The following is a 12302-nucleotide window of genomic DNA, read 5'->3' as shown; positions in this document are numbered from 1 at the left end:
TTGATATTGTAAATATTAAAATTCTGAGTTTGAATTTCTTGCCCCTTTAAAGTACTTTTACTTCAGAGAACTTCCTCCACGCTGACTGTTTTCACTTACTTAAGCTGCTTACTGAACGTATCTGACACAATAGCATGATTCTCAAACATTTGTATTCAGCCAGTATATAGTCCGGATCTAGGGACCCCCTGCGGGACCGCCGGCTCCAGATAATCTGCTGTATTATGGGGTGGGGCGCAGCGGGGAAGCCCTCTGGACAGGCGTATAAAGGTGCCTGCGCCTTTAAGAAGCAGCCCAGGCGGTGCATGTTGGTGTTCCTCGGCGCACCTTCTGCTCCATCACCAGACGGTGATGCATCCCGGCAACTTCTAACAGCAGCGGACCTGCAGCACACATGAGAGGCGCTGAACAACAACGGTAAAGCGACCATTATATCTCTTACGCTACAACACACGATATTTCTCTTTTAAGGGAATCCCGTGAAATAATCGCACCTGCCTCACGATTTAAAAGTGCGATGTCTCTCTGCGTTCCCAGCTCGTCCAGGAGAGGAAGTGTAACGCACTAACGAGCCTCTTTTGCGTCCGTTTCCATTTTGTTATCTATTATTGATCAGGCGTTAAAACGACGCTAATCCTACTGGTCGCCTATTGCACGGCTGTGAAGGCTGTGTGGTCTTCGATGCACACTGGAATGAACATAGTGTGGACGTGTGGTGTAGTTGACGGCAGTGGGTTTATCTCTAGAGGGGAATAAAGCGTTACGTAATTGTAACGGAGGCATCCTGTTGTCGCCATATGCCTGGCGAGCGCAGGAGTCGGATGCTGCGCCGGTCGGACCGGGAGGATGATTTCTGCTTCTCACTGATGAACGGATCGAATATTTGTCGGCAGTCAAGCAAATCATAAACATCTCCCATCGTGACTTTATTGAAGGCTTTTATTTTATACATCAGCGCACCGGATACCTTTAAGATGACGTGGACCGGCCCTGTGCAACACATCAAGGCCCCAATGCAAAATCTACATAAGACAGATAGTGTTAACAGACATGTTTTAAAAGGGTTATTGGCTCCTGTGATGAATGTGACTGTTTTTATTTCTTTCACAAGACTTAGTGCAATTAAATATTCTGTTTTTGCTGTTCATTAAAAAGCAAAATGTTACTACAGTGCTGATGTAACATCTGTGCTGTATAATAACATCATTACATCATGTTTAACCACCTTAACGTTAAAATCACCAAAGCTTTATAACAGGTATATTCATGTCTTCATGTTATGTGAATAGATTTAAATGTAAGTACTGAACATTCACCAGTTTAATCACTTTGAGTCATTTTTTAATTGAAAGAAAATGATCTGATTCAAGCTTCTTAAGTGTGAATATGTTCTGGTTTCTTTACTCCTCTGTGACTGTAAACTGAATATCTATGGGTTGTGGGTCATCTTGGGCTTTCTTCACCATTTTCTGACATTTTGTAGCTCAAACAGCTTTGATTAAAGGGGCACCAGTTTTGGAGAAGAAATTCAAACTCAGAATTTTAATATTCACAATATTAATGAGGTGATAATACGATATCAGAAATATTTATAATTTCCATAACTATATAAACAAGCTGCCATCAGAGGAAAATATGGTCCCCAGGACAATGTCTGAATCTAGAAAGGTGGCAGGGTCTGCCACACACAAACAAAGTAAAACAACATGAAATTGTGTTGTCCTTTAAGGTCAGCTTGTTTATTCATTTTTTCAGTCATGAAAACAAAGAGTTTGTTTATTTAGTTTAGGCAGAAAAAAAATCAATAAATGAAGATCTTTCTCTTCTGATTAAAATTTCCTCCCCAAAACTACACAGTGCACCTTTAATTGAGAAATATAGCCCTACTAGTCTTCATTGCTTCATGGACTGCAAGGATGAAGCAAAATTGTCCTTAAATATAGAGGCCAAGCTGTTCTGTGTTCAAATTGGCTTAGTATAGATCGGATCCTCAAGAAGACCTTTGTGTAAAATGTTTAAAGTCCCACCATCATTCTGTGCTTCCTGGATGTGGAGCAGGTTTAATAAGTCTGGCCACATGAACCAGCAGCAGCTGTTCCTGTTCTGATGTACACCTTTGTCTTGCAGGTCAGCTTCATAGACAGGTAATGGATCCAGTGTGACGGTTTTAACAACTTCCTGCCCAGCTGGCCTGTCTTACTCCGTAGCTATGGCAGCTTGTCCGAGAGGCTGCACCCCAGCGGTGCGCCTTTGTCAGAGACTGAACCGACTCAAGACACTAGATGATGACATGATGGCCACGTCGCTGAAGCGCTGCCTCTCCACCCTGGACCTGACTCTGATGGGAGTTGGTGGCATGGTGGGCTCCGGGCTTTATGTCCTGACAGGAACAGTGGCTAAAGACATGGTGGGGCCTGCTGTCATCATATCCTTCCTTTTTGCGGGTATCGCTTCACTCCTGGCCGCCTTTTGTTACGCAGAGTTTGGAGCACGCATCCCCAAAACGGGATCTGCCTACATGTTTACCTACGTCTCTGTGGGAGAGATCTGGGCCTTTCTCATCGGTTGGAATGTGATTCTGGAGAACATGATTGGCGGCGCTGCTGTGGCACGTGCCTGGAGTGGCTATCTGGACTCCATTTTTAACCACGCCATCCAGAACTTCACAGAGACGCACATTATGCAGTGGAACGTGCCCTTCCTCGCCCATTACCCAGATATCCTTGCAGCAGGGATTCTAGTCGTTGCCTCGTTCTTCATTTCCTTCGGAGTTCAAGTGTCCTCTTACCTCAACCATATCTTCTCCGTTATAAGTATGGGCGTCATCGTTTTCATCCTGGTCTTTGGCTTTATGCTGGCTGAACCAGCCAATTGGAGCCAGAAAGAAGGAGGTTTTGCACCGTTCGGACTCTCTGGAATACTGGCGGGCTCAGCCACGTGCTTCTACGCATTTGTGGGCTTTGATGTAATTGCATCCTCAAGTGAGGAGGCAAAGAATCCACAGAAAGCTGTTCCCATTGCCACGGCCATCTCTCTTGCACTGGCAGCAACAGCTTACGTCCTGGTCTCCACAGTGCTCACACTCATGGTACCCTGGCATACACTGGACCCCAACTCAGCTCTGGCAGATGCTTTCTTCCGCCGTGGTTACAGCTGGGCTGGAGTTATTGTGGCAGTCGGCTCCATCTGTGGTGAGCTACCAACTTACATTGAGAAGTACGATTTTAAGGGGACGTTTCAACCCATAATCCAAAATACATATTACCTGCAGTCCTATTTATCCATCTGGATTGTTTTGGTGTGAGATGCAGAGTTTTGGAGATATCGACTGTAGAGATGTCTGCATTCGCTAAAATGTAATTGGAGTAGATGGGACTCGGCTTGTAGAGCTCAAAGCACCAATTAATACATCTGAGACCAACCTGCAGACCTTGCTGTGCAGGAGCAATAGGAGCTATTTTCTTTCTGCCGAACTTCACCGTATCACCACGCAGAAGATAGCATGCATCTACTCATGGACGAGGGATGTGAACATTAGTGGTATTCTACTCAGTTGATCTGCAGAGTTGGCAAAAGTACAAACATTCTTTACTCAAGTAGAAGTACAGATACTGGTGTAAAAGACTCTGGTAAAAGTAGAAGTACTGATTCAATTTCTTCACTCAGAAAACGTATTAAAGTACAGGCTCTAAAATGTACTTAAAGTGTAAAAGTAAACCGTATCCCTCTGAAGGCCATTTCTGCTAACTGAACCTCACATCATATTGCTATAATTCAAAGACTATTAAACTTAAAGGTAGAATCAGTAGGATTTGTCTGAGCTGTAAACGCACCAGAAAGATAGCTGATGGTTGAGTCTCATTCCCAGGACTTCAAACACTGACAGCTTTGGTTTGTAAAGCGCCTCGAGCATCAACAAACTGAGAAAATAAGACAATCCAGGCAGAGAGCTGCAGGGTCTTTGCAGGTACCAAACACTAACACGCCTTTTCTCCCCATTCCAGTCTCCCTCTCTTGTTATGTCTTTTGCATTACTTTGTGATATGCACTGATGCGTTGAAATCAGTCTTGTGATGTTGGGAAGGCAAAATAAAAATAAGCAAAACTTCCCCTCAAAAGCATTAAAACCAAAGTAACAAGCCTGTTTTGAAAATGTAAGGAGTAGAAAGATATTTGTGTTCAAATGTAGGGAGTAAAGGTCAAAAGTTGTCAGAAAAATATATACTCAAGTAAAGTACAGAAACAAAGTATTTGTACTTCTTACTTCCTACCTTTGGTGATCTTTAACGTTAGCTTGTTTAGTTAGCAAGCCTCTCACCCAGAGACGCAAATTACTAGTGCCATCTAGTTCCATTATATTCAAGAGACAGCAGACATCTCCATCCCTCATATCTCCAAAACTCGACAACTCACATCAAAACAATCTAGATGGATGAATAACCCTTCAAGTAAAAGGGAAAACGTGTTTTTAATTTTGGGCTGAACTGTCCCTTTAAATGACTTTTGTATGGTTGTGCATTATGTTTGATCAGTGCATATATTTTGACTTGTGTTGTGATGATGATGTCTCTTCCCATTTCTAGCCATGAACACTGTGCTGCTCTGTAATCTCTTCTCCCTGCCTCGGATTGTCTACGCCATGGCGGAGGACGGGTTGTTCTTCTCCTTTTTCTCCCGGGTCAACCCCGTCACCAAAGTCCCTGTCAATGCTATATTGGTGTTTGGGATCCTCATGGCCACCATGTCTCTCATCTTTGACCTGGAGGCCTTGGTTCAGTTTCTGTCCATCGGCACCCTACTAGCGTACACCTTTGTGGCAGCGAGTATTATCGTGCTGCGCTTCCAGCCCGACAAAATCAGCGACAAGGGAACCGCTTCCACATCTCCTAACCTGAATGCTGAGCCTTCCCCTGCCCCCTCTGAGTCCCAGACCATAACAGAGGACAGCGGGGAGCTGAAGCAGTACGAGTCCTTCTCTGACAAACTCCAGTTGGTGGAGAGGCAGAAGACGGCAGAACGGCGCGGGGTTGGCCAGCTGAAGGCCTTCTGGGAACCGTACCTGGGCAGGCTGCTGGGGGACTGTGAGCCGGGCGAGGTCGTGGCCTTCTGCGTGCTGACTCTGATCGTGAGCTCAGTCTCCCTCTGTGCTGTGCTAGAATTCGGACAGAAACAGCTGCAGCTCCCGCTCTGGAGCTTCACAATGCTGCTGGTGATTTTTAGCTTAGCTTTTGTTGGCAGCCTGACGCTCATATGGATTCATGAGCCACAAACCAACAGAAAAACATTCCAGGTGAGCTCCTTAATGATATTACAACGATTAACCAGCTCTGTGTGTAATATGGTGAATGAATGCTGCCACCTTTTACTTATAGTTTGGTCCGCGGATTAACTTGCTCCTTGTAATTCACTGTCATGGCAGCAACACACAGTTACAATTTGCTCAGCTAAACCATTAACCTCAATTAAAAGGAAACATTTGTTAAAACCAAATGTCATGAAAACTACATTAACTATGACTGAAGTATGACCGATGCTCTTTTGTTGTATAGGTACCCTTGGTTCCATTGACTCCAGGTGCCAGCATCTTAATTAACGTATTCCTCATGATGAAGCTCAGCCCTCTAACCTGGATTCGATTCACTGTGTGGATCGCTGTAGGTAAGAAAGCACCAGAGCTGAGGCAGCAAACAAGTGGCTGAAGAAAAACTTGTATGGAATAAATGGTTTTATTGTATTCACTGGGTAAACAACTTCCTCTCTAAAATAAGCATGTGGTTAAGGTAATGTTGCTTAAAGAGAAACATTTTCTGTACTCTGAGGGAATAGAGAAAGTTTTCCCTTTTAGTCAGCAACCCTCTGAGGATGGTGGTCAGACAGCGTTATTGCCCTGTCAGTCAGGGGGGGATCACTGGGGAAACATGATTAGCTGCATTAGCTTAAGGCTTCTCTGGAACCAGTAAGCCATTTAAACACTGCTGTCAGACTGCAGTAAGTTAACAAGATGCACCAGCACGGAGTATTACACTTGACAGGGCTCCAGGCTGGGCTCTTTTCCTTTCCCTAGAGAAGACGAAGAGACGAAATGGCCACTTATTTTCCATAATGGCCACCAGAGGAAAAAACAGGAGATTTGTTCATTCAAATTAGAGTTTGGGTGGAGTTAAAGCCAAGTAATCAATATTGCACCAGAGAGTTAATCCAAATTGACAAAAAGTACTCGATTTTATTGACTTAATATAAAGCTTTAGATATATAGAGGGCTTCTTTCTTTTGTTGGTCTGTCAGTCGATGGCCTGACGGTCTGTTGTTGCTCCATTTTGGTGCAGAATGTAGAAGCCTACTCAACAACTACTTTACAACAATTTGATGGATTACTATGAACTTTGGCACACACATTAATGCCCCCCTTCAGGATAAACTGCATTAACAGATGATTGTCCAAAATGAAAGGTCCGCAAAACTTATGACACTACCATCAGCCTCCACTGTAATGTGTGTTCACTGCTAATTAGCTCATGGTGGCATGCTGGCACGATTGTGACTTGCGTACATTGTTGTTGTCTTCATTGTTTGTAGTTTTTATAACCCAGAAATGAGTTAGCATTTTTGTACTTTCAGTTCCCTCATCTTGAATTCAATGGGTTTTTCGAAAAGGTTTTCAGTTATATGGCAGAAAAATGTTATGTGGTTAACACAGGCTTTTAACTATGTTTTAACTAATGTTTTAATTACAACATAAAATATGTCAGTTAATACCTCGCATTTGAATTGAAAGAGTTTACGGGTCTGAAAAAATGGCAGTTGCTAACAAGTGGCTAAATGAGACTACAGAAGTTGTCGGGAACATTAAATGTCATCACGCTGGACAGGGCGACTCCATCTGTAGAGGGTTCACATTAGTTGCAAAACCATTCTACAACCAATTTAGTGTGTAGAGAATAAAGTGGTAATGCTTATTGGTGATGACTTTGAAGTAATGTGACTGTGACGTAGTACTTTCTTAGCTAATGTTAGCCTCTTTATTTTTATTTTTGGTTTCATTTACGCTTCACAAATCATAAAAGTGGTCTTCATAACAAAACGTGTGTATCATAAAGTATCGTAAACTATTTGTCACAGAGCTAATTTTCTGCAATATAGTGGTGTAGTTGGTAGTCCTAAAACCTGGAAATCAGTTAGCATTTTTGCACATTTTGGTGGACTTCAGTTGCAAAACTACTCAAATTTTAACTTTACAACTTGTAGTTTGATCGATTTATAGAAACGTGTTTAGTAATAGTGTAGTGAGACACGGCCGCAATGTAGTCTACAGCCTAACATTAGCTTTTTACTTCTCGTGACTTAATTCATGCTTTTGAGATCACAAAAGTGGTGTTCATCTGTGAAGATTATCTTGCTGAACAAAAGGTGTCATAAACTTGTGTTTGACACAGAGTTTATTTCAGGTGATATTCCAAAATCCAATGGAAAAATCGGATACGCTTTTTGACAGGGGACCAGGGCGACGTAAACTTCAGGGTTAGCCTACAAAAATGTGTCATCATTGCACCACTCTATAGTCCAAAATCTAATGGAAAAATCCCATAGGCTATTTGTCCAATCACGACTTCCTTTCTCATGCTCTGACGTATCATCTGATGTATTTTCCCGTAAATTATGGCTGCAGGTGACCAAATGAAACGCATTGTTAGTATGAGTAAAATAAGGAATTTCTCTGGGTTTGAACATTGTAGGAAACATTTGGGATGATATAAGTACACAGCTGAACAACATATACTTAAGGTCTAGGCATTTTTAGACATTTGAACGCAGAAATGTTACATGTCTTTAATATAAGCATGTCAGCATTGTCTTTGTGCGCATGTTAGCTTGCTGAATTTAGCATTTAGAGCATATTGACCCTGGTGTATATGAAAAAAGTATGTTTAAAAATTGTAACATCTAAGCTATTACAAGAGTCTGTTTTTATAACACAAACACATAGATTGATGGATCAACAGTTCACTATAACCAAACCTTTGTAAACCCACGCGATGGCACTCACTACTCACCTCAGTAAAGCATGCCCTAACTTTAATGTTGTGTCATTGCAGTTACAAATGTTTGGTGCTGTCTCTTTCCCAGGTCTCTTTGTGTATTTTGGCTACGGGATCTGGCACAGTAAGGAGGGCATGCGGGAGCTGCAGCCCAAAGACATGGCCGCCCGGTACGTGGTTCTACCTAGCGGCAGCCTGGTAGAGACAGTGCAGTCTGTCCAGCCCGAAGGACAGATAGATTCGGCGCACCACATCAACCCCTCCTCTGACTCAGAGCTCACAGCTGAGGAGTACACAGGAAAGAGATGATGTGTGACCAAACATAGTCAGTACTACTGCCTGGTATTATCTGTTGTCTGCCACTCATACGCTGTACTATTACTTGTGTACTCTTTGTAGCTCACTCCCTTTAGCGTGTGACCGGCCTGCCACAGTCTGTACTCGTTGCTCTGCAAATGTAAGCACACCACAGAGTGGGATGCACGCTCTCTGTCTCAATGTGAAGCATATTTGTATATCTTGTAATACTCGAATGTACAGTAGAAAGCTTTATTACTGTCCTGTAAACTCCTCGCATCAAAGTTGTGTTATATCCTTTAAGACCAGCTCTTTTCTTGTGACCTTGCCAGTTTGTCAGATTCCACATGGTTATAGGTTATATATCTGGTGCTTTCTTTGTGACAAACTGCACTTCTAGTTTACTCATTGGATGATTTTTTTTAAATGTCAGCACAGTTCCTGAGCTGGAAAACCAACATTTGAACATTTTTTTGTTCTTTTTTTTTTGGAATATATCATTTTGAGCAAATAAGATTTGTTTGTTGCATGTTTTTTAAGTTAATAGAGGAATGCACAGACTTTTGTGAGTTTACATTTTTGCCTTTTCCTCAAATTCTTCTCTCAAGAGAACAACAGACTCTAATCATTAGGATCTGTTTAGTCCATCTTCTCCTTCTGCTCTAAGTGTAGTGGTTTATTTAACCCCATATTCTAACATATGTATTTATTTTTCTATTAGCACTATTACTATTCTGCTTTTATACAGATCTAATTCGCTTTCTGAGGTTCCTTTTTCTGCCACTGTCATTTTTCTGTGTCAACTATCTGTTATATGTTTCGCATGTACCTCTATTAGTCTTCATCAAGCATTTGTGTTCACCTTTTTAAGTGGCTCAACAACAATTCTGTGCTTCACTTAATCTCCTAAAGCCCGTCCCATGACCCTGTTCTTTTTTGTGTCACCGATCTCGTTCCTGTGCAGTCTTTTCTCACACACATTTAGACAGCAGCCCTCACCCCCCTTTTCCCTGTCGTCATGAGATTAGCAATGAAAGCACACAGATTATTGAGCTTCATAGTCATATGACTGAGAGATGATTAGATAATTGGACAAATAAGGAAAGCACAGATCGATGGGAATTTTCACACAGGGTAGATTGCTGTCAGGCAGGGAGACATTGGTTGTTATGTTAAACCTGGGATGTGCTTCATCTCTCTGAGGCCTCTAATCCCGGCAGATTTGCAGCAGTCCCTGTCGCCAGTCTGCAGCCTGACCTAGATTAGAGAAAGGCACATATGTGAGAACACTCACATTATACAGATAACATTCCCAAAGTCAACACAAACAGACAAAAATGTCTCTAAGTGAACATGAGGCTTTAGATTTTATAACATAGGTTAACATATTTAAAAAGATGTGTTTTTTTTATTCATTTCAGTTTGTGTTTGCATGTGTTACAAAAGAAACCAATGGCCTTAAACATGTTGTAGTCAATGCAGACTGAGTTCCAAAGTTAAAGGGTAACTCCACCAATTTTACGCATTCAAATGTGTAAACAGGTCTTGGGGAGTACTACTGCATACGTGAAAAAAGTTGTGTAAAACCAGTTGGGGCTCCAGGGGATGCTGCATCTAATTGGATAAATTGCCTCCGGTGATGTCACTCAGTGGGTGAGTTGCATTGTGGGTAATGTGGGCTATAGTCCGCTGGTCTGGACTGTTCGACTCGTTATGGACAGTTTAAACGCACAGCAAACAGTAGAAACAGCGATAATGTCTTCTTCCTTTTCAAAACCTGGCACCTATTTTACCCACAATGCAACTTATCTACTGAATGACATCACTGGAGTAAATGTCTCTGCTTACATGCAGCTATCTCTAAAGCCACAAAAGGCATCATACTACTTTTTTCACATATGCGGTAGTACTCCACAAGTCCTATAAAGACACTTTAAGACCTGTATAAAATTGGTGGAGTAACCCTTTAAAATAATCAGTCTTTATGATTGAATTGTTTCATTTATTTGTCTGTTAGATTAAAACTCCTACACAGGACTTAATAACTTTCTGATGATTAAACCAAAACACAAACATGGAAGAGAATGTACAGTTGGAGGCATTTTTGGCATAATATCAAAAAGGAGTCAGGTTCAGGAGAATTTTGTACAACTTTGCACACTGAAAACTATTATCTGGTAATTTTGTGTCACAGTTCTGCTTTTGATGTCGGGGCCAGTGCAGATATTGATCCTGAGGTGCTTTTTTTCTTTTTTGGAGAGCTGAATTTCTCTCACCTCTTTCTCTGTCTTTTTCATGCCAGGAAGCACAGTTATACATGATCCACTTCTTTTCTTACTTCTGAATAGTATTGTACTTGCACATCAAGTTTCTCCTTCTGTTATCGTGTATGTCTGTATACAATGCAAAAGACTGTGTTATAAATGACAAAATAAATGTTTTGAAGCAGCATTTACAAAAATCTAAATTGTGGACTAGTCTGACTGCAGTGTCACCTCAGGGAATCACAGTAGTCAGGAAAATCCTCATCCTCACACTAGCTTTAAATTGGACTGTTTACAGGGTGTTAGTCTCTGTCCAGTCCAGATGGTTGAATATGGACTAGAATACAGCCAGTATTGGCTTGGTTCTGTTCAGTCTTAAACAACCAACATGTGACACACTTACGTATCTACAGTAAATTCACAAAAACAGGAAGAAGAAGAAGAAGAAGCCGAAGGGCTGATGCTTGATACTAACTGTAGATTGCAAAACTTTCACAAGACTTGTGACGTGTTGTTTCTTCATTGTGCACTTTGTACAAAGCAAACAAACAAACAAACAAACACTTTGGTATGATCTGGTTAGGTTTAGGCACAAATCACTTGTTTAGGGTCAGGGAATGGTCATGGTTTGGGTTAAAATAATCACTTTCGCAATTATTCTTTAGACTGAACCTGGACATACTGTACATATAATGAAATAAAAATACATACTAGAATGGCACTCAGTAGAGGGCATACCTCCACCAAAGCCCAGCAGTCCCCTTTAATTCAATCAGGCCTAATCCAATATCGAACTCGATATCCCTGTCTCACTCTAAATTTCAAACCAACCATAACATAAGCTTACCAGATCAAGGATCCCCGCCATATTTTACTCATAGACACCACCTATATATGCTTGATTTTTTTTTTCATCAAAATCCACGCATGATTCCTTAAGAAATCTAAAAATATTAAAGACAGTGGGAAAAAAATCCTCGATCCGTCCCTTTATCCAGATCCACATCAAAAGTTAGTGGTGATTAAAGTTAGTTTAATCCAGTTGACAAACTAACCAACAAACAAATGTTCACAGTTCCTTGGTGGAGTTCACAAAATGAAGTGTGTATTATGTATACATTTTTAAAAATGACAGAGGATAAAAACACTAAAAGTGAATTGATGGAGATACTTTCATAATGGCTGGGTCAACAACAGGTTGCTCGTTGCCCTGGTATATTACAGACTAACGCAAGAGTTGTAACATGCAGATCTTATTTCAACAAGTTTCTTTAAACATGACATGCAAAATTATTTATTACTCACTATAGATACGTTTAAAGAATTTTTTAAGTGGCATATCTCTCCTCTTTCTATCATCTTATATCATCTGTTTAGCTGCTCTAGTTTTTTGACTCCCACACGTTTAATATCCAGGAATCATGACTGAATTTTCTGGTATTATACCTATGCTGGTCTCTAGTGACTTGTTGCTAAATACTGAACCCATATTAGCAATGATTAATCATTTTAATGATTTAAAATGTTATATACTTGTTCTATAAATGTAGCACATGATCTTATTTTATGGAATCTGCCTCAGATTGTAGCCTTTTGCTGCTATAGAAATTTTTGATAGAAATTTCATACAAGTCATGACATTTCTATTTTTCTAAAACATTTTCTTCAATAAATTTTTTTTAAACCAGTTCCTACAGTTTAGATT

The 12302-nt window shown here is 41.0% G+C and overlaps 1 protein-coding gene across 1 annotated transcript; it reads left to right on the top strand.

Annotated features, from left to right (window-relative positions):
- The first annotated feature begins 302 nt into the window (after positions 1-302).
- Positions 303-10784, top strand: slc7a4 (solute carrier family 7 member 4). Its single transcript, XM_084360521.1, has 5 exons — positions 303-417; positions 2128-3191; positions 4584-5290; positions 5550-5658; positions 8125-10784. The coding sequence occupies exons 2-5, from the start codon at positions 2210-2212 to the stop codon at positions 8343-8345; spliced, it is 2019 nt and encodes a 672-aa protein (XP_084216647.1). The 5' UTR covers positions 303-417; positions 2128-2209; the 3' UTR covers positions 8346-10784.
- Positions 10785-12302: the final 1518 nt, after the last annotated feature.

This window comes from Pagrus pagrus, assembly GCF_965226575.1.
Source record: "Pagrus pagrus genome assembly, chromosome: 8".
Classification (NCBI taxonomy): Eukaryota; Metazoa; Chordata; class Actinopteri; order Spariformes; family Sparidae; genus Pagrus; species Pagrus pagrus.
Note: the sequence above shows the minus strand (reverse complement) of the source record. Positions and strands in the feature narration are given on the sequence as shown.

Coding starts and splice junctions, on each gene's coding strand:
- slc7a4 (XM_084360521.1), top strand. CDS start 2,210: ATGGCAGCTTGTCCGAGAGGCTGCACCCCAGCGGTGCGCCTTTGTCAG. Junction 5,291..5,549: donor CCAACAGAAAAACATTCCAG/GTGAGCTCCTTA, acceptor TTTGTTGTATAG/GTACCCTTGGTTCCATTGAC. Junction 5,659..8,124: donor CACTGTGTGGATCGCTGTAG/GTAAGAAAGCAC, acceptor TCTCTTTCCCAG/GTCTCTTTGTGTATTTTGGC.